The sequence below is a fragment of the Echiichthys vipera genome, assembly GCF_963691815.1.
Source record: "Echiichthys vipera genome assembly, chromosome: 7".
Classification (NCBI taxonomy): Eukaryota; Metazoa; Chordata; class Actinopteri; order Perciformes; family Trachinidae; genus Echiichthys; species Echiichthys vipera.
Window position 1 is genome coordinate 27,761,352 of NC_139832.1, and position 23,320 is coordinate 27,784,671.

Sequence of the window (23,320 nt, forward strand, 5' to 3'; positions counted from 1 at the left end):
TACCAGGTGAAACAACACTGGGGAAAAGGTAACAAGGTTTATCTTTTTTAAATACATGCTGTACTAGCTATGGTTTTGGAATGAACATCTATAAGACTATACTTATAACCTCTGTTTATTTATTTATTAAAAGCCAACTCTGCCTCATGGGCATATTTTAGCTCGAGCCTTCAACAGTCATAAATGTGACTGGCTGTGTACTGGAAAAATACACATACAGACAACAACCGGAGGTGAGTCAAGACTCTTATTTCTGGAACCATACACCACCCACCTCCCTCTATCCTCCACCTTCATCCACACTGAGCAGCTGGGGCTGTTGTTACTATGTATGTCTCTTTTCTCTTTCTTCTTTCTTCTTTCCTCATTCCTCAGCCTCCTCTCCTCTGCTCCCCTCTCTGTAAGCTTTTGCTGGCTGCCCCAAGCTAATCTTTTCTTAGAAAAAAACACTTCTCTGTGTTTATTAATGTTTTACTATAACTCATCCTATGTATTCTTTCCTATTCATTTGCAGTTATGTATCCATAACTGCAAATTAATATGTGATTATATACAGTTTATTTTGGTAGTTTTAAACATTTAAAAAAACCTGCCTCAGGGTGAGTGTTTTATTAATGTGTAATAAAACAATAAAATGAGCCTGTACACAGGTATTGTTTAATTGGTCATTCATAAATGCGTACTTATTAGAAGAATAGGCTTGCTTCAGGTGATGTTTCCATCATAATGCATAAAGTTTTATATAAGAGCCAACACTACAATGTCCAATCTTACACTCCTGAAGTTATCTACGGTTAACATTTAAGCATTTATCAGTATTAAGAAGCATAATTCCATTAATACTCTGTGTTCATTAGTGCATGGATCTGGTTTACTGAGTTATCTGGATTATTTGCAGAGACATCCCCAGAACACGTTTTTTTACATGATCCAGATTTGCAGCTGTTCCAGGTTCTAATTTGCAAAGTTATCCATATAAATGAATAAACCTGCTTCTTGATACTGACCCTGGTTCTGAATATATATTACATAATTATGTCCAACACCACACTCCTGGACAGTAGTCAAAAGTTACAGAAGGTGGACAAATCAGTGAAGTCCATTTTGCTTTTCAAAATGAGGAAAAATGAATGGATTAACAAAGAACATTTGAATTGTTCATTTAATGTATCCTTATAATAACTTACTATTATTACTAATATTGGGCATTACACATTTATCATGTGTTTGAAGTTTAGGGTTTTGATTTAAAATGGTCCAAAATATACTGATATGGGTTTAATATATGAATAGTAATTATAAGATATCCATATATTATCTTGGATGAGTTTTACAGTGAAGCAGAACATCTATCGTTTAAATGAATTTAAAGTAAATGTAGAGTGCACATTATTATATATATATTATAGTGGTGTAAATCACAAATTTGCATATTATATCACTTCTTTTGACAGCGATATTATATTTGCTGATATCACAAAATCTGCCACAATGTGATTTCGATTCAATTCAATTCAGAGGCCTGCGATCGGTTTGAGACGATATCATCCGCCCGTTTATCACAATCACTTACATCAACTCGCAAAAAAGAAACTAAAATATGACTTGACCGTTTTATTATTGAGCTCTTCCACACAAATTAATATTTTCATTGAATAGAAGCAATATAAAGTAAGTATTACAAAATAAAAGTGCATCTTAAAGATGATGATATGTAATTAATTGTATTTTTACTTTGCATAGAAGATACTGGATCGAAGTTTCACCACTAATATAAATGTATAATAAGGATAGATAATTATATATTATCATAACTTATTGTGATCAAGAATTTAACAACTTTTTCAACCCAAGTATATGTAGGAGGAGATATAATGGTCAATAAAAACTGACAAATGTCTTACAGACATCTGTTTATTACAGCTATACTATATTGTGTGATGGTTTGTTATTAACCATTTATCAGTTATTAGGGTTGATATAAAGCGGTACCTATTTCAAATTCTTCATGAGCCCTGCAGAGGCTTTTGCATACTTTACAATAATAAAGCCAGCCACATCTGCTCTTACCCTCTGCTGTCACTTCTTTCTACCTGCCTACATTTAAAAGCTGTAATTGTGCAAGAATTTGATGAAACAGATTAATTGCTGCTACATGCTAATGTCATGACAATCCCTGTCCTTGCTAAAGCCAATATTTGCACATCAACAATGTCTCGAAACACATATCCTGGCTTTAATATATATAAATAGACTGATCCAAACTTCCAAATAATGAGTGATTGAGTGAGTGAGTGGGTGAGTGAGTGAGTGAGTGAGTGAGTGAGTGAGTGAGTGAGTGAGTGAGTGAGTGAGTGAGTGAGTGAGTGAGTGAGTGAGTGAGTGAGTGAGTGAGTGAGTGAGTGAGGGAGTGAGTGAGTGAGTGAGTGAGTGAGTGAGTGAGTGAGTGAGTGAGTGAGTGAGTGAGTGAGTGAGTGAGTGAGTGAGTGAGTGAGTGAGTGTGTGTGTGTGTGTGTGTGTGTGTGTGTGTGTGTGTGTGTGTGTGTGTGTGTGTGTGTGTGTGTGTGTGTGTGTGTGTGTGTGTGTGTGTGTCAGGAGGTAGATGAAAGTGGACTGGAGCTTAGAGACACTGAGTCACTCCCAGTGAAGGCTCACAAACAACTGGATAAAAATAGAAAAAGCAGGCAGATTAAGACAGAAGACAGACAGACAACGAGATGAAGGGAGGCAGGAGGACCGACAGGCAGACCAACAGACAGGTCAGACAGACAGGTTGGCAGAAAATCAATCAACTTGAACTGAGGCACCAATAAGATAAAGGGGAAAAGAAGAAGTAGAAGAAGAAGACGAAGAGCAATACGAGAAATGTGAATAAATAGGCAGGTAGAGGACGTGAGAGTGATTGTTTGAGAAGAGACAGAGAAGAAATAGACTTTGGACAAATCCAAACAGACAAAAACAAAAGAATAGAAAGTGGAATGCACTGCTACGATGCAGGGCAAAAAGAAAATAATAATTTATTCTGGATGTATTTTTTACTTATCACATTTGTATCAGAGAGTGTGTGTGTGTGTGTGTGTGTGTGTGTGTGTGTGTGTGTGTGTGTGTGTGTGTGTGTGTGTGTGTGTGTGTGTGTGTGTGTGTGTGTGTGTGTGTGTGTGTGTGTGTGTGTAATAACCTCTCTAAGCAAACACTGCCAGACTCTTCAACAGATAATTTCTATTCAGACTTGAATGCTGTCTCCATTAGTCATCTGTCTCTGCTCTCCTCTAGCACCATTCAGATGAGTCCTTTAGAGGTGAATGAGCAGGAGGAGAAAATGATGAATACTAGTACATTGTAAAGTGATGACACACTCAAGAATATGCAGGATATCTGCATACATGAAGAGTCAATACAGTGGGGCAAAATTCAAATGTAATTATTGTATTGGCATCAGCTAGGAAAGCCTTTTTAGTCAGTATAATATAAGTGATAGACACTTGTGATCGTCTAATTTACATCGGGGGGATGTAGACCTGTTGGAGTTGTTAGTCAGTATATTGAATGCAAGGTAAAATATTTTATGAGCAAAGCCAGATAAAGCTCTGAAAACCAGTTAACTTCAGCAAATGTTCTATAATACAGTGTTTTACTTTGGATGAGACAACTCTATACAACCATACAAAATGAACTGCTTATGGGTTTATTGTGTTTTATTATGTTTTACTGACCCGTATTTAGTAGCCAGTGACCAGTATTTACTTGCCACCTACATGTATTTAGTAGCCTGACCCGTATTTAGTAGTTTCTGACCTGTATTAAGCAGCAAATTACCTTTATTTACTAGCCCCGTACATGCATTTAGTAGCCTATGACCTGTATTTACTAGCCCCCTACATGTATATAGTAACTTCTGACCCGTATTTAGTAGCCCCTGACCTGTATTTAGTAGCCTTTTGACCCATATTTAGTAACCTCTGACCCATATTTAGTAACCTCTGACCCATATTTAGTAACCTCTGACCCATATTTAGTAACCTCTGACCCATATTTAGTAGCCATGCACTTACCTGTATATAGTAGCCTCTGACCCGTATTTAGTAGCCTCTGACCTGTATATAGTAGCCTCTGACCCATATTTAGTAGCCACTTACCTGTATATAGTAGCCTCTGACCCATTTTTAGTAGCCCCTGAACTGTATATAGTAGCCTCTGACCCATTTTTAGCATATACTAGGCATTGATCCGTGTACTGGCCGCTGTAGACCTGTGTTCACTTACCAATGACTGTGTTTATTTGCCACTGACCTGTGTTTGCAGGATCTAACCACTGGCCTGTGGTTAATAGCCTGTGACCTTTTGCATTTAATAGCCACTGATCTGTATTTAGTGGATGTGTTATGACCCACTGACCTGTGTTTCCTGGCCCCTGTGGGTACAAATCACTGATCTACCTTTACCATCCATTGGCCTGTGTTTAGTAAACGCTGACCTACTGTATGTTTATTAGTCCCTGACTTGTAGTTAATGGTCCAGTGTGCACTTGGACGTATTCCAAGGAGTATGATTAGCCAAATTATTAAACCTGCTTCTTATTATTTACTAACCATTGCATTTGGTTTACTAGTTGCTGACATAAATGTACTAGTCACATATATTTCTTAATAAGCCACTGACACATAGATATACTTATTAACATGTGGTGAGTTACTTCTAAACTGCTTTTGTCAGATACTTCTTAACTCGTCACTGAGCCGTGGTTACTGGTTACTGACCTGTGGTTGTAAGCCAGTGAGTTGTGCTTCTTCACCTGTGGTTACTTTAGCTGAACCTATTAGAGAAACTGACCTGTGCATAGGCTGTTGAGTCATTCAGGGCTCTCTGCAGGGCGTGGCTCAGTCCTTTAGAGAGGTTCTGTTTCAGGATCAGATCCAGGCAGTTCCTACGCAGCTCAATTGACAGTACTGTGAGGGAATAAAATTATAAAAATCAGAGCTAGTTGTCTGTGGACAATGTAATCACATTTAGCTTGTTAATATTGTGTGACAAATTCCACTGTGACCACACCTATCGTCTCAAATAATTATATAATGTCATACTTTACTCATCACCCCCAGCGCCATGAAGCTGGTAGGGATCCAATGTCCTGCATAAGGGCACTTAAAGGAGTTTGGACTTTAGCCTCTGGTTAAATGAAATGTCTCCTTGCTCACTTTGCAGCTACTGCCAAACCCAGCAAAGGCCTTGGTACTGTAGTATCACACCATCCCTGGAAAATGTAATCAGGGCTACAGTCTCCAGCTTCCTATTAATGTAAGTGTTCAAGGAAACCTGCCCTCGCTTATGTACACATTTTAATTAATTGTGTGCTTGTAATTACATCTTGGACATAATAGGTACACTGAGCCTGAGCTTCTGAAATTGCCTTTCACCCGTATTCATAATTACTGTTGAATATTTCTTCCAGAAAAATGGTCTTAACATAATCTTGAGTATGTGTAGGTCATTTGATTAGGGACATACAGGGCCTGAAGCAGCAGTCAAGTGTTGTTTTGGGAAAATGCCCAGATGTTTTAGCCTTCCACCTTAACTCTTTTTACTTCATACATAACTTTACACCATGTTTATCCTAATGATACTGTTTTAGTCTCGTACCTGTTCTGACCCAGAACTTCTCAGTCACGTTGCATGGTAGAGGACTTTCCTCTGCGCTGGTACTGGACGGAGGTTCAGTGGTCGTGGTGGGAGGCAGCGTCATCGGGATGAACAGAGTGGTGGCAGCTACCTTTGTTGTTGTAGTGGCAGTGGTGGTAGTCGTGGCGGCAGTAGTTGTAGTTGCAGGTGTGGTAGTTGTAGTTGTGGTAGTGGTTGGAGGAGTAGTGGTGGTGGTGGTGGTGGTGGTTGTTGGGGGAACCGTAGTAGTGGTGGTAGTAGTAGCAGGTGTGGTTGTAGTGGTGGTAGTAGGCTGGGTTGTAGACGCCGTGGTCTGTTTGAGGCTCGTTGTTTGCTGCGCGGATGTAGCCGCAGTGGTATTTGGTGATACTGTTACAGCGCCCCCAGTGGTCACCGCCTCTGTCATCATCTCAGCGGCCGTCACAGTAAAAGTGGTCGTTGAGGGCATCGTCGTGGTTACTGTTGTCAGTTGAAGGCTGTCAATGGTCACAGTGTCCTGGCTTGTGGTGTGAGAGAATGTAGTGGATCCTGGTGGTGTTTGTGCTCTTGCTGTGGTGGACACCGGTGCAGTCGAGGTGATGGTGGTAGCGGTCGGAGACAGAGACGTCTTTATGGTAGTAGATGATGTGGTCGTATGCTGTGAGGTGTTTCTGGTGTGCACAGGCATGGTGGTGTTCCATTGATGGGTTGAGAAAGGGCTGGTGACGTTGTCAGGAAGTGTGATATCGTGGTCGCCCACTGTGGACAGGAGCGACTCGGGGACAGTGGGGAGATCCCAGGCTGGCAGGCTGCTCACTGACTCATCTGCAGGGAAAACATTTGGGTATCAGTCATTTAAAGGATATCTAGTGATATTCTAAAGTTTATTCATTTGTCAATAAATCCCTTGAAAAGACCAAAACCAACAATGAATTGATCCTATTAACAAGTTCCATCTGTGAAGCCTGTTACAGCTACTTCCTCTGTGTCATAGGGCTACACTGTTGTCCAAAACTGTCAATAACAATAAAAACACAGCAATGAGCCGCACTGCTGCATTGGATGACCTTACCATAAATACACACTATAATTAGTTTTGAGTCAATCCAATATACACCGTCCTGCTGCCATAAATACTCATTCAACCAAATCTGTATTAATCAACTATTGCAGCATTTACTTTTTGATTGGGAGTAGCCTTTTTTTAATGATCTCTTCAGTAAGAACTAAAGAGCTTGGGGTTGAGCCACAGTAGGTAGGACCCAGAAACTATTATGAGTCTGCTCTGTCATTGTCATTTTTGGTCTTTTTAATGGCATTTGTTGACAATAATAAAATTATATATCGCTCACTTTGTCCTTCATCACATTTAACATAATACTAAATGATAATGTCATGAAAGTGGTCAGATAGGTGTCTAACAATGAGGATGATGGTGTAATAGTAATATGTTTTATTACCTGAAGTTAATGCACCCCTTTATCTTTTCCCCATTTACACTTGGCTTTGACATTGAATCATTACCATTTGGATTGTGTTTGGATGAAAAAAGATCCAATAGCCATCCATTTGATCGTCAGTTTTAAAGACATAAAATGAAGTGTGCAGTTGTCTCAATTTTTCATAGGAAGTAGAAATCCATTTTTTTTGTGTAAACCACAGGAGCGTTTAATGTCAGCGGTTAATTTAATCCATCAAACTCATCTCCAGAAAACAGAGGGAGATTAGACCCATGTCAATAATAGGTGTAAAGGGGGATGGAGCAAACAAGAGGGAGGTAATCAATCCTTTCAAACTGAAAGAGATCCACACTCCCATTTATCTTTTGCTCACATTACCACATGATGACGTGTTGTATTGTGGCTGCGATAAGAATCCGTGTGACAGAAAATACTGGACAATGGGCTATGAGCTTTCGTTCAAGTCTTGTGTCCGAAGCTAAAATGAAATGTGGAGGAATTACCTTGTTGATGACGTAAATGTTATAGTGATGGTGGTGTAGAAGGAAGTGGGGAGACATGGAGGTAGTGGAATGGGACAGGACACATGGCGGTGAGGATGACGATGACGATGATGACAATATGATAAAGGTGATGACAAAATGATGATGATGGGATCATGAAGATGATGGTTGTTGAGGTGACTCTAATAGCAATGCTGAAAATTACATTGTGATGAAAACGGTTATTGACGATGAAGATTACTATTATGACAAATGACAATGTGTAAAGGTGTGCTCTCTACTCAAAAACGCTGAAGCTTGAACAAAACAACTGAACCCACTAAACATTGGACGTCAGATAGACGTGCAGATCTTGTATGTTGGGTCCGTCGGTCCATGAACAATTCTGGTTTTCTATTCGACGTATTCCAAACTAGATCCAGTATTTGGACGTCCAACCATGACCCAACTTGAGCCTCATATTGACGTTCATCATTTGACCTTTGAACTGGGTACATTTTTTGGATATTATTTAGACGTCTATGACAGGTGCAGGAAATGTACATGATGTGTTTTTTTGTGTTTATGTCCTAAGGAGTTTATGGTTTCAGTCACTAGTTTTGACTCATTTTGCAAATGATGGTCCCATTTAGAGTAAAATAGAGGATAAAGCAGAGGGTAGGTAGCAAACTATTTAGCAAAGAATGCTTAGATCCCGACCATTATTTTATCCATTCCTTACACTTTTGCTCTTGTCTTTTTGAGTTTCGTGAGGCCTGCTGTGGTTGTTATACCATAATTGCCGTTTGGGGGAGGGGTTTAACAAACAATTCATTACAATGTAAACAATGTAAAGGGTAAAATATGACAGAAGGGCCTTGCACTTTACCCAAGCTGAAGCTGCCATTGCTGCTGGAGGAGTTGTTGTTGACAACAACCAGAGAGACATCTGATCTTGCTGTCTGACTGTCTCTTTTACTGGCTGGAGAAGAGGAGGATGAAGACGAGGAGGAAGGCAAAGAGGACGCTTTTGTTGTAGATGAGGAGGAGGAGGCCTTGGATGACGACGAAGAGGAGATTTTGGTCCAAGCAGCTTTAGACAACAGTCCTAAAGGTTTTCCCAACACTGGTGCCTGTAGCTCCGCTGTTTCTGCCAGTAAGCCACGGACTGATGAGAAGGCTGCCTGCTCTCTTTGGCCCTCTCCATGCGTCTGCAGCCTCTGCTGCCCCATCCAGGCAGCTGGGTCTTTGGGAATGCTTGACAGGTCACTCCCCTCCACATCCAGTGGACTCCATTCAGCCCCTACTTCAGCCCAGGCACCGGTTCCCCTCATAATCCCAGTCTCAGCAAAAACTTTGCCACCTGCACGGACTTTTGCTTCTGTTTCAGTCCAAACCGCTGCTCTGGCCGCAAACACTTTGCCCTCAGGCCAGGCTCGGGGTCCGGCTCTTGGTTGGGCTCCAGGACTGGCGTCATTCCCCAATATCGCATCTTTGTCTTTTGCCCGAGTTCTGTCTCCACTCTGGGGGACGGCTGAAAGGTTGGAGGTCGCTGCAGGGTCCAGAGGCAAGACAGCCCGTCTCATTGACTCATGGTGACCTCCCTCAGCTGTAGGAAACACAAGGGATAGGGAGACAGGGAAGGGAAAGCAGGATTAGTGTTTAATTAGGAGTTCCGGGCAGCAGAAACATTGTGAGCAGTCATTAACTCATGTCTCCCACAGGCCAGACAATGACTCCTGTTTCAGTTCTTAACTCATCTATTGTGTGCTCTTCCATACACATAAACACACACACACACAGCTGAAGCCCTCAATTCATTAGTCCTCGTAAAGCCACCACAACTGTCCAATCCCCAGGAGATTTAAAACCGCACTACTTACACTCACACAAACTCGTCATGATAGCAAACACACTTCCCTTCTACTCTCTGGCAAATTCACACATATGCATATTCTTCCTCTGTCTCTCCTCTGTCTCACACACTTATCTAAAGGGATTAAATAAAGAACTCTAAAACTGTGATTGTGGAGAAATAGCAATAATGTCAAAAGTAGGTCACTTATGTTTTAGAGGATAAAGCATAGGCAATTACTTTTGATGTTCCAGAGTGCATAAATTAGGGCACACACGCACGCACGCACGCACGCACGCACGCACGCACGCAAGCACACATGCACACATGCACACACGCACACACGCACACACACACACACACACACTAATCAGCTGTGATTTCACAGATAGTAATCTGATCCGTTAGGTTAGCCGTGCCCCTGGATTTATGATTCCTAGATCATACACAACCACTCAGACTCAGGCTGAGCTCATAGATCAGACCAACACTGATGAGACTGAAATCTATTTTCCGAGCAAAGTTTGGTGTGTTACGCAAGTAATGGCAGTTTTATGGCGTCATTTTTCAATTTGACATCAAATGAGTCAGATGCATGAAAATGGAGCAAAAAAGATAGCATCCAGTCAAAGCATTTGGCCTCAGCCTTTATCTCCATTCTGTGAACTGTCTTCATCTTCGCTGTAGTCTCAACAAAGCCTGAAGTTTTGGCGGACTGAGGCGATTATCCTGCCTAATACATTCAGTCTCAAAGGCACCTTGCCTTAGTGGAAATGAAAAATGAGGAAAAACAAGGCTGACCATCTGACTGGCTCACTGGCTGTCTACTTGGGTGACAAGGTTTATTATATCTTCTCATTTGTTCAGAAGTACAAAGGGTTTGGCGTCACACGATGCTTACGTTAAGTTTCCTCTGTTCGTAAAATATCGTAAGTGGAAAGTGAGTGCCAAGCAGTTTTTTTTTCTATTATTGTTTAAGCACACACTAATTTCAGCCTTGAAAAGTGTTGAGTGTGCGTGTGTGTTGCACACTACCCACGCTCCCCATGTCTCTGTGGAGAATTGATTAATTAAAAGACAGTGATTCTGAGCAAGAGAGGCTTTACAGAACCAGCTCTGCTTAGCTGCTGTATATCCTCTGGACACCTGCTATCAAGTGTTTCATGACCCCGCTATTAACTCCCAACACTGAGCAATATGTTCTTTGTCACAGGGTGTCATAAATGTCATTAAAAGAGAAAATGAATCCATTGACAATGTACATTCCAGCTATGTTGTGTGATAGCGCCAGCATCCAGAGCTGCGTAAGTCAGTTTGAGAAAGGAGAAAACAACAAAGCTTGAGATAGCAGGGGCGATTACTTGGTCACCGCAGGGAGAGTACAGTAACATTTACAGCATGTTAAGCATTTTAAGTACTGTTTATTTTCACTCAGTAGTACAGATCCATCACCTAATTGTTCTCTTTACTTTTCATTGATTGTCTTGCCTGCTCTGATTTGGCTTTAAAGCTCATGCTGTGTTTAATTTTTACATCTATGTTTTCCTCTCTTTTGGTTGAATTTCTTATGGACCTTAGTTGTTTATATATGTACTTATATTTGTAGATACTTACAATTTACCTGTGCTTCTCAAATATGTTTATTCTTAAAGTTTTAGATTTTTAACCCACACCTTATATATACCAATAAATGCCAATAGATGCTGTCCAGGCTCCGGTCTATCCTGGACCATGTCTCCCACCCTCTCTACGACACACTGTCCCAGCAGAGGAGCACCTTCAGCAGAATACTCCTCACACCCAGATGCACCACAGGAAATCTTTCCTGCCTGTGGTCATTAAACTATACAACACATCCATAGGAGAGTCTGTCACCTCCTCTCTCTGATTCAGACTCAACCACAGACAATCTTTGATCTTGTATGTATTTCACTAATGTAAATATTCATTTCTGTACATTTAAATTTGAGTTTTTCTTATATATGTTTAGTCTGTATAATATTTGTTGTTTGTATATCTGGACTTTCGTAACAAAAATAATATCCCCCTGGGATTATTAAAGTATTTCCGATTCTGATTAGCATAGAACTGGGTTGATAATGGGGCCTCTAATTCAATAGTCAATAATGCTGTGAGAAAAGGAACATATGTGTGAATAGCTGTAAGGAATTACTTTATTTGACTGGATTAATAAAAGGATGAATGGATAGTTGGAAGGATGAATGATGGGATTGATGGATGTTGGGATGGATGTACTGTACCATATGCATAACTGTTAGCAGTGTTTTTTCCTCCAACAGCTAGCCACCTGCTCTGGCTGAGAGCAACATATGTGACTCTACTATCAGACCTCTGACAAAGCGCTAAGACAGAAGAACCTCCACTGTGAAGAAATATGGACTGGACTGGATGGATGGATGGATGGATGGATGGTAGAAGAGAAAGTGTGGATTAAAGATGGATAAATGTGGATCAGAGCAGAACTGACCTGCTTTATCTATTTCGACAAAACATACAGGAACAGTTTTGCCTATTTCTATGTGAGAACATTCAGTTTATAGTAGATTATGAGAATCATCACATGGAAATTATGCACAAAGCGCTCCTGGCCATTAACACGGCTTTAGACTAGTGCCAGGCTATGTATTGACCATAGTGCCTTGCCAGCTGGCATTGTGCCCACTGATGCCCTGCATGCTGAATCTCTGTAAATGCCAGCACAACCGTGTAAAGCTTTGCCAGGTCACCACAAGCTTTCTGACCATTCAGGTTAACCATTCCCAGGTGCCTGTAATAATATAATGGTAAATGTTTGTTGTCTATAGCAATGGATTTGCCCTCCTCAGTACAGTGTAGTGTATTTGAAGTTATGTGTGCCAAGTAGAGTTGATCCACGCTGCCACCCTGACTGTGGGCAGGACAGGTGGGTAGGAAGTGTGAGGATGGTACTGAGCCAGCTGGTCCTCAGCTCCGTGAAACTCAGAAGGCAAAGTGAGGAGGGGGAGTCTGGGTAGCTGAATCTGCCAACAAGCCAACTGATGGCAAGATTTCATTGTAGTAATTATCAAACAGGCCAGAGGAAAAATGATGCCTGTCTTAATCTCAGTTTTAGAGCTGCACTTGGCGAGTTTTTTCTATAAAACCACACCAGACTTGTAGTCTAACTTATGAGATTAGGCTGCAGTACAGAGGAGTTTCACATGATCCATTATAATGAAGACAATATAGTTTCACCTCATTAGTCTGAGCAAAATAGTGGTGTTAGTGGCAGAAATTCGTCCAGCTTCAGAAAGTGATGAAATATAAGAACACGATATGCCGAAAGATGGGCGCATGAACGATGCTGAAACCTCCTGCAAAAGATTTTTTCATTTTCTGTATTCATATACGTTTGTAGATACAGAAATGATGTGAGATAAAAAGTGTGTACAAATTGGTGGCATCATATTTTAAAGATGTAAGGGTAGAGAAAGTGTCAGCCTTTCAGAAAATGATTTGTGCAGCAAGAGTATATGTCATAACTACACAAGGAAACTTTGTGAGCTGGCAGCTAGTGTTCATACACACAACACATCCATTTTCATCAGGATGGGAGACAACTAATTCTGCGTTTAGTGCCCCAAACGCACCCCAATTTGCTGAACCTCTTTTTCTCTAAAAATGCACCAAACATGGGTTATTTAAAAGCTGTACAACAATAGTACACAAAACACACAAGGATTGAATTTGTGTGAAATTAAACACTTCTCTGCATAAAAAACAAGGCAAAAATCGCTTGACAACACAAAACCACAAGTTGGTTGCGACTTTACAAAGATTAAAAAGTCAAAAAGTTAAATCATTGTAGTTTATAACAAAACCCGAGAAAGAGCTTTTAAAGAAAGATACCTGGAAGAAGAATACTTGTTTGACGAGTGGATCATGTGATTTCCCTGGAGCTTTCTGTGGAACTCTTTCTAGTGCTTACAGATTTGTTAGTCCCATACGGTTCCTCTGATCCGTCCGGATGTTATTCATAATGGGAAAGATTCGCCCCACAGGGGCAATCGTGCCAGGGAACCACACAGCAAACAGACAGATTACACCATTGTTTTTAAATGGAAATAGGTGAACAGTGGCGACCTTCTCAGGGGACTACAGCTTCACTGAAATTGCTCCGTCAAACAGCCAGCCTTCATCAATGTTGCTCTGTCACAGCTTTGGGGTTACATACTGACGGAAGCATTCAACCTCATCCCACTGTGGAACACTGTTCAGCAGCCAAGGCCCGAACCCTAATGTTGTACACCTCCATTTCAAATAGATCCTCGAGGCGGGCCAGGAGCTTCTGCACATATAATAACACCTTAACTCCCATGAAGATGACAGCCCTTCTCTGCACCATCTTCTCCTGGAGATTGTTGAGGTAGAAAGCGTAATGAACAGCAATGCTCTTCTGTTTCTCCATCATCATTAAAGACCATTGGTTGGTTAAGGGTGAACCACATCCAGGCCTCAAACAGGGTGAATTTTAGAATTGCAGTGGGGGCTTTCTCCTGGTACAGGATGAATTCTTCAGCTCTTTTTTGCAGACAGTATAGATATGAAGTATCCAAAAACCTTTACAACAACGTCCTCAGTATTGCAGAGGAGAGTATTAGCTGTGGTCTGTAGTGTGGTGTGTGGTATGTGCTATGTACGCCCTAGCCTACAACAAAGGCTGTTGGTGGTGGCTTTGTTTACAGAATTTACAGAACACATTGTTTTCCCCTCTCTTTGCCTTCCTTACGAAATGGGTGTAGTCCGCATAAACGCTGACAATTTTGCCCGTCAGGTAAACATGGAGGTAACACCTTCAGCAACTTCATGGCCTGAAGGGCAATTAGATAACTGTCATTTGTGTTTGCTGAGGGAAGGAGCGAAGGGTGCTACTTTCTGTTTGGAGCTACCTCTTGTAGAACTGCATAGTCTGGTGTTCTTTGTGAGTGAGGCCAGCTCTACAGATAATAATAATGAAGTTAACAGTCATTTCACTAACTGACTTTATAGGTTTTTTAAAACTATTGCATGCTTAAAGCAATTCTTACCTTTCTGGCATTTCGCACAGCACTTAGAGTCGCACCCTCTTCCCCATGCCTGACCTCTGATGCTCCCTCCTCCCAAACCCCCCTTAACCCTCTGCCAGAGAGCAGAGACCACGGTAGGCAACTGAAAGGGACGCTGCGACGATGACAGGCAGGAAGTTGGGCAAATAATTTCATGCGGACCAATAAAATGGTTGGTCAGACTTTCATCAGAAATATATGAGAATTGAATATTGATGAGTTTCAACACCTGGTGGACTTACTCTGCATACATTTAGTTCGTATTTCTGCACGTATCCTGCAAGCTTCCAGATGCATACCGATACGGACCAAACGTTGCAGTACCACCGGAAATCATGGGGGCAGTGTCGGGAATTGTACACAAAAAGTGCCGTGAATAGCAGGAGCGAGCAAGTCATCAAAAGCTCCAACAGACATTCTGAAATACTGAAATACTGAAAGTGACGTTTGATGTCAGTTTGTCTCATTTGTAAAACCAGTGACTGGAATTCTCCGTCCAGACTCCGGGATGTATTTAGTGTCTCACAGACCACCGCCGTCTACAACGCTGTCCGCCATTTTGCCTCCTTCTCAACAGACCCAGGATCTTTATCTCCTCCATCGTCGCCATGTTTGTTGTTATCATAAACTCTTTTTTTTCAAATTTTATTGGAGTAACTTTTGAATCTGAATAACGTCCTCTAGAGGATGATTTGCTCAACGTCCATTCCAACATAAAGTATGAGGGCAGTGACGATTAACACGTTGATAATGTACGTCTCTATTTACGCACGAAGCATACATTCGTCTTCGAGGAGAAGCATGAGTCGTTGGCTGATAAGGAAATATGTTTCATTTTTCAGTGCCAATGTGTTTAAATGATTTGAAAAATAAAGCATTTGTGATTACAGTGGGAGTGTTTGGAGCAAGACAAAGTGCTGATATACTTGATGTGGTACGAGACTCAGTGGGAGGGAGGATGGTCCCAAGCCAGTAGGTTTTGTCCAACAGAGTGAGGCCGTCCAAAAGGATGGACATGTAACCATTTCCTGGAACTATTCAGGGTATCCATCTGTCTGTGTGGTGGCAAGAACAGGAAACAACATGGAAGGATGGTCAGGAAAACAAATCGATGGATGATAATGCGAGGAGAATCACTAATCAAAGTTATCTCTATACTGAAAAAAATACATAGAGGTGTTTTTCATAGTATTTTTTGGGGGGTTAGGCTTAAATCAGTTTCCATATTTTTTGTTTGACAGAACTGAAGTGATTTCATATGTTTATGTGAGAGAAAGCACAAAGTATCAGTCAGGATGGAAGAATGGCAGGCACAATATCATAAGGTAAGGTGTGACCAAGTGTGACATTAATCCATTATTATAATACCTGGCTATCTCAAATATTGTCTCTTTTGTCATTTCTCTCACTCTATGTGGAAAACACAAGCAGTGTAGCAGCAATAAATAGTTTGTTATTCTCTGAAGGGATGATAGTGAGTAGAGTTGAGGGAACGTGTGCCATCTTTTAAAAGCAATACTGCCAAGTGTGAGGAAAACTGCCTGACGACAACGTCTACCCAATGTGTGAACTGACTGCAACAGAACATCATAGCAACCAAGCAGTGCTATAAAGGGAAGCATTTTTTTCAGGTTTAATTGTTAGGTTTAAATGGAAAATAGATACAAAGCCACAGACAACCAAAGCAAAAAGCCAAGGCTTTAAAACTGCCTTACCTTGTCACAGCCAATTCATTTATCCAATTCACAAACATAATGGATGAATGGATACTGTATATAGTCTACTTGAACTCACATTTGATCCGTTCCATCAAGGAAGATTCAGAAGGACTGAACTTACTATTTATCTGGCGGATCTTAAATAAAGGAGGCACTACTGTATGTTGGAGGCTTTTGCAATTTCATTCACACTGAAAAAAGCTTTTGCATGTTGTCAATGTCTTCTCCTCTCAAATAATTCAATGAAAGAGGAACACTAGTGCACACAGGGGTGAGAGACAGGAGGAAGTTACATCTGTAGCCTACAAAGGCATCAAGGATTTGATGTCATGAACTGTTTTTGAAAACAGAATTATTTTTAAAATAGAAGAGTTTTTCTGTAATATTCTATTTCATGTTTTCTTATATTTTAAGAAAGGAAGAAGTCGAATCAATAATAAAGCCTAGAACAAAAACCTTCCTACATTTAATTCTATAAGAAGACAAAGCCCCACAGACACTGATACAATACTAGGATTCTTCTTCTAATTTATCTCGGCTTAAAACAACTACTACCCATCATCCTCTACTTGACTTGACGTGTTCTGCCTTGGGACGTCACGTGGGAGCTGCTTTGAACTTGACAGTTAGCCTGATGTTGTCTGACTTGATCTTAGAACACCTGTTGTTGTTACACGCCTTCGTTGAATACTTGATTTTGAGTGGTCAATCACAGCAGTCTGTTATTACTTTATAGTAAGGACATGGTTCTGGTGGACCCAGAGCATTGATAGACCTTCTCCATCAATCTGCAGAAAGAAGTCTGGTAAATGTAACGTCTGCTGTGGCAAAAAAAAAAAAAAAACCTGTTTCTGTCAATGTTTATAATATTAATTTCAATACATTTGGAAGCCCGAAACTTTGGATTCATGGTTAATTGTTGGATGACAGGAAAAAGAACGAGGAAATAGCTCAGCAAAAGCGGTTAAAAGACACAGAGCTGGATGACAGAGAAATGGAGCGACACCAAGTTAACACTAAAAGGAACACAATATAAGCTTTGTCAGTGTTAAAGAATGGCTCATCAAAAAGAAAATGTCCACAGACTTTGATAGTTACAGACAAGAAAACCTCGATCAGGTGCTGCGGTCATTGTATGCATCTGTTCAGAGTTCACTTCACAACACTTCACGAGCGGCACCCTAATGCACCTGACTGGCACAAAGACAAAATCCAATCAATTTATTTTGACATGGCAGTAAAGTATTGAACTTGAGAGTACTGAACATGAAGTCTCGTCAGAGCTCACAGTTTGATCGTTCTTTGTTTGTTTCCATAATTCAACATGTTTCCACATCGGTGACTTCAGGGAAGCTGAAGGATTTAACAGCTCTGTTGATTCCCTGTCATCTCTGACTCCAGCAGTGGTCATGGTGTCTGGAAAAGTAGTAAGGGCTTAGAGCTGCAAGCTACCAGTGAGCTAACGTTTTTACGACGGGTGTGGAGAGTCACTGTCAATCAAAGTGAATGAACTTCTAAAGCCAATAGTGTTTTTTTTATACAGCAGCTTATGTTTTGCATTTATGATGTATTTTTTACATTAACAATCACTTAGCTCAACTTGATGCCCTATAGACTGACAAAGATAATCACTGAAATATCATACTCCAGAATACGTTAATTTGCATAAATATTACTGACGTGGATTAATTGTTTCTGATGATATTTACTTAAAACTGTAAGTTAAAGTATTTTTAAAAGCATTCTGTTTAAAAGGCATTGAATCACTTAATCCAGCATCTCTGCAACCATACTGAATATGTTACCGCCTTTCAACAAACGGACCATCAACAAACTCTACGTGACATCGAGTAGGGTACTGCTTTTGCCTGTGTGTGTGCGGGAACACAAAAGGTCACAAAATGTCAGGCTGAAATGCCATTCTTCACAGCTGTTTAAGTCGAACATTCTGGGTGTCTGGGTCAACTTAGTCCTAAACATAAAATCATTGCTGTGTCAAGCTCTGTGTCATACAGTTTGTTCTGATACCTTAACAGAGATCATCCAAGATGACTTAAAAATTAAGGAATAATTGCTCCTTTTTGCCTCTCAGGCTCGGCTGTTGCTGGAGCGGAGGTATAAAAAAAGTCTTATGATTCCCTTATACCTATTGTAAATGCATTATAGAAACTTAATAGAGTACAATAGAAAAACAACAAATGCCAGGCCAGTCATTAGAGAACAGGAAAAGAAACCATGCAGAGACCGAACATATTTAAAGGTAACAATAAATCAACCCTCCCCGCTCAGCAGGGCTGCTTGTGCTGCTGAGTCTCTCTACAGCAACCACAGTGATGCTGTCACCAGGGTAACCATTACCATGGATAAAGAAGGAAACAGAGTGTTCTGTGCTTAGGTGACGTCTGTCCTGTATGTCGTGTGTATACCCTGACATACAGCTTTGAGAACAAGGAGCAGTGATAAGGCGTTATCATAACACACACAATATCAATTTCATGCACCAGCTCTCCACTTTGAAAGTGAGCAGAAGATTAAAAATGAATTCATGTCATTTGATACATACACTGACAAGGCTTTCATGGGCCAAAAATATCTCCTGATGAAATGTAAAACAGTAAACAAATATCAATAACCCCCAACATCTCACAAAAATCAAATAATAACCAAACTATAAACTATAGGCGCATCACTGCCCTGCATTTACACAGCTTAACATAACAGGCAGCATTAGGCATTATATTTAATGGCGGGATGAAAACGCATATGAGGGCTTAACACACTGTGGCAACAGTTCAAAGATAATGATAAATGGACTCATAAAGTGTTTATTAATCTGTCATAATAAAATCATGATCACTGGGGAATTATGAGGATTAGTTGGCTAAGGCACACAACAGAAACAAAATCGTTTGAATTCATTAAGAATAATTTATGAAAATGTTAGAGCGTAGCGATAGTAGACATATGTTATTAGGAGAAAATTAAACTCATAAGAGTTGCTGTCGGCTGTAACCATCCATGGGAAATTTAGCAAGCCATTATCACACACTTAATACCATATAAATTTACACTTTTCCACATATGGATTTTCCATTGACACTGACATTCAGAAATGTCAGTGTGAAAAATGCATTATAATGCATAGCGACAATAAAAGTAAGATTTCACTGTTTTTCTGCCCTGAGCTGTGGACTTTCAAGCAGATTCTTGACTGGACCAGATGCTCTGCTATGGTGAAGAGGATGAGTAACATGACAAACATATCCGATGAACTGCATCCACACATCATCTCATGGCAAATTGGATTATTGGACTCAAAAGTTCAAAGTACTGTAGAGACACTGTTCAAATGTAATATGAATGTACTGTGCTGAAAACACACCTCACTATGCTATGTACTGACCATATTTAAACCCCACTGGAAAAATACCAGCCTCACAAGACCATGCTGATCTCACAAGCTCCACTGTATTTTACTCACAGATCAGTCTGGTAACCTGCAGCAGAGAAAATTTGGAGAAGTTTGCCAAGCGACCGAACCAGTCAGTTTTGGTTTTGAGGCGGGTCATAACATAATTACCATGTTGGTAATAGACAGATGGTTTATCCAATCAGCAACTAGTATTTTCGCCCCTTCCCAAAAGATCTCCAAACCAGTTCCCAGAGTTCCCAGATGGAAATGCTGAGCAAATGAGAATCAATCCATCTGGCAGAGTCAGGTTAGAAAAAAACACCATAGAGTTTAAAAAATAATGTCAGGTGTGTGATTAAAAAACAAATAATGTTCTGGTGTCAAACTAATCTTACTTCATGGGTCACATGCAGCCCGATTTGATCTCCGGTGTGTGCCGGACAGGTAAAACCACTGCAGCAAGATCCAAACTCTTATCTGCCACAGAGTTTCTCTTCAGGCTCATGTTGGTAAAAAGCCCGTCTCTTGTCAGGGAACACGATTTCTGCAGCCTTCAGCATGTCTTCACAAACTCACCCTCAGAGTTCAGCTTTTATGCTGACGCTATTTTGGTAGCATTAAGTTAGCTAGCTTTCACAGCTGCATCGCTAATCTCTCAGCTACAACTAAACACAGACTGCTGTTTCCTCAAACCTGCCAACAATTTATTTATCTTTTCTGTTCTTGTCCTGGTAAGTTCTTTTCTCTGATAGTGGCGCTGAATATTCCTTGAGCACTGAAAGCACTGAAACACTTCCTGTTTACCTCCAAGACGAAAGAGACTATTGCTGTGTCCCAAATCGTGCACTGCAGTGAGTGTGCTGACATTCGTGCACTGTGTGTCCTATGTACTGTACACGATCAGTACACACAATTTCCCCAGTAAGTGCTCTCAAATCACACACTGCTGCTGAGCACTTGGAAAAGACGAACCTATTTCTTCTTCTGTTTATTTTTCCAAAAGCTTTTCCAACAACTCTTCTAACTTAGCACACCGCCAAAAATCCCTGTGATCTTCTTTTTACATTAAGAAAGGGAATCTAGTTGTTGGCGCTCCGTTGCACTGTTTTACCGCCATTTTCCAGCTTGAATTAATTCCCGCCTCTTCCGCTACGTAGACAAAATGGCAGCGATTGAGGTCGTTGAGTGCGCAACTAGATAAATGTGGTACACACTTACAGACTTCCAGCGGGAACGCACTCCCACCCTCAAAAAAGCCAGTTTGAGGGTGGAAGTGCACAATTTGGGACACAAAGTTAGTCACCAAACAAAATGGCGGCGCTTTGGGGGTATGACACCCAGCTGGAAAACAGGTCATTGTGTTCACCTTTTTCACAAAGACATGTTCCTTCAGCAGCTCCTGCATGAACAGCAGCCTACACTTGACAGTGTTCTGTCACATATTCTGTACGTAAGCATGTTGGATCTATAACAGCGTTTACACCACAGGATCTGCTACTCTTGTTAGGACAGTGTGACCTCCAGGAGATAAAAAGGAACACGGAAAAACTTGAAATAATTTCTTCTCTACAAATTTCACACTTTACAACGTCATTCAGTGTTTTACTCCTCTGCTCTACACAAACATCTGAACTGTACGTCGCTATGGTCACCGCAGTCAAACAGGCCACCATACAATGAATTTGATAACATATTAAATCGATTACTCAAGTAAGCTACCGGCTCTGTGTGTTGTGGTACATGCATACGCTCCGGATCATTGTCGCATGTCCTCATCTTCTTGCATACTGCATGGCATTGCTACAACAAACACATCAAGAGACACAATATATTTAAATTCAGCCCTTGCTTTTGTTTGAACGCAGCTGATCGCATCCTTCTACACACTGCTAATGGAAAAAACAAACGTCACATTCGCACAATCCACTAGACAAATTATGTAAAAATATGCAAGTGGCTGGTAGATTTGCTTCACACACAAGCTGAAATGACAATGATAATCTAATGAGTGGATGGTAAAATCTGGACATTCACTAGCCATTTGGGTGGTGGACAAAGGTTGCACAGATGGTGATTTAGTCAGTGTTGCTGATTTCATATAAAGTTCATCTATCCTACCAGATGAGAATTTATAACAAGGCGGGTGATCTTACATTGCAGGCAGAATGACGCAGAAGAGATGGTAGGACATTTACCCGAAGAGAAGGTCGACAAAATACAGCCTGCAGTTCAAGAGATTTTGATTTATCTAAGGTACAACAGCACTGTTGAGGGTCAAACAAATACAGGTGATTTCTCATTTAATAAAAGAAATAAGAAATAATAATAATAATAATAAAAATATCCCCTTGTAGGCTGCTTGAAACTTCAGAGTGCCTAACAGGAAGCAAACTAACACAGGACAGTCTGTTGGGATATCTATTATTGCTTGGTTGGTGTCTAGCTGCCTGGCAGACAGCCCCTGTACTGCTTTGCTTCTTATCAGGCATCTGGCATCGTCTGGCAATATTTAGGATGCCTGTCTGCTACCTATTCCTGCTTGGCTCTCAGGGAGTCTTTAACATGTTGTTCTGCTGCCTATTAGACTGATTATATTGTTCTGGAACCTGTACTTACTCAGTTAGTTAGTTGCCTAGCTGAAGGGACCAACCGTCATGGTGCAGTATGTTTATCAGCAGTGGTTGGCTCACTATAGAGAGAGATATGGCAGTGATCAACGACTGTGTGGGAGGCTGCTGTCTGACAGGCAACACAGAGGGAACAACAACCTTTTGGATTCTGATTCTACTGAAGGCTGATAGAGGTCATAAAGTACTAATAGTGTTCAGAAGGCTGATGTCACATTTAATTCATTGTTCAACACTCATATCCACTGTGATTACCATTAATTGCAGATATTAGAATGTATCGAGGGTTATACATGTTTTTCATGAAAATTTATATTGGTTAAGTTAACTAAAATGAGACTAGCCTCAGCAGCTTCTGTGGCCACAAGAGGCAATGGTAGGATAATTACACCTTGGACCCCCCCCCCCCCCCCCCCACCCCATTTACCGGAAGTCTCTGGAGTCAGAAGCTTTAAAAACCTTATTATTTGGTGGCCTAACTGACAGCCAGGGGAACTGTGGTGAGGTACAATGTGTTTACATCTTGCTTGAATTTTGGGATGAAATTCTTTTTTAAATGTTCATGTGTTACATGCTTGAACACAGTCTGACAGTACATAAGAGTCACTGCATAGTTAAGTCAGTGAAGACTCTCAGTAATGTCAGTTACACAACAATATCAAAACGTACTCTAAGGCCACTCCAACACTAGTACCAAGCAGCCTCTCATACATTTATTATGAGCGACCCAAAGTTGTGTGTTTTATGGTAGTATACCAAATAAGAGATTATTGAGTGAAAACAACAACCTTCTCAGACGAAGTGAGATCAGATTCGTTGACAGACTGCTACATGCTCATGTTTCATTTGCTCTGCAGGTTTGTATGCCCCCTTCTCCCATTCAGACCGATTTTCCAGCCTGCCAGATCCTGGGGAAGCCAATAACAACTGTTTATTTCATGTAGGGCAGGTTTAAGACGATGACTGACAGGTGCATCATAGTTACTAATGTAACTGGCATTCTCCGTCCAGTGTAGTTTACCATGCTCATGAAACTCAGATCAAACAG

General features: G+C 40.8%; 1 protein-coding gene across 1 annotated transcript in view; it reads right to left on the reverse strand.

Annotated features, from left to right (window-relative positions):
* The window catches only part of kiaa1549la (KIAA1549-like a), a gene marked incomplete at its 5' end in the record, with an annotated part of 127,969 nt that overhangs the window by 71,054 nt on the left and 33,595 nt on the right, over positions 1–23,320 (reverse strand). The window contains 3 exons of the mRNA XM_083916496.1: positions 4,831–4,946; positions 5,638–6,459; positions 8,466–9,185. Of these exons, the coding sequence (XP_083772622.1) occupies positions 4,831–4,946; positions 5,638–6,459; positions 8,466–9,185 (1,658 nt within the window). The remainder of the gene's footprint in view (positions 1–4,830; positions 4,947–5,637; positions 6,460–8,465; positions 9,186–23,320) is intronic.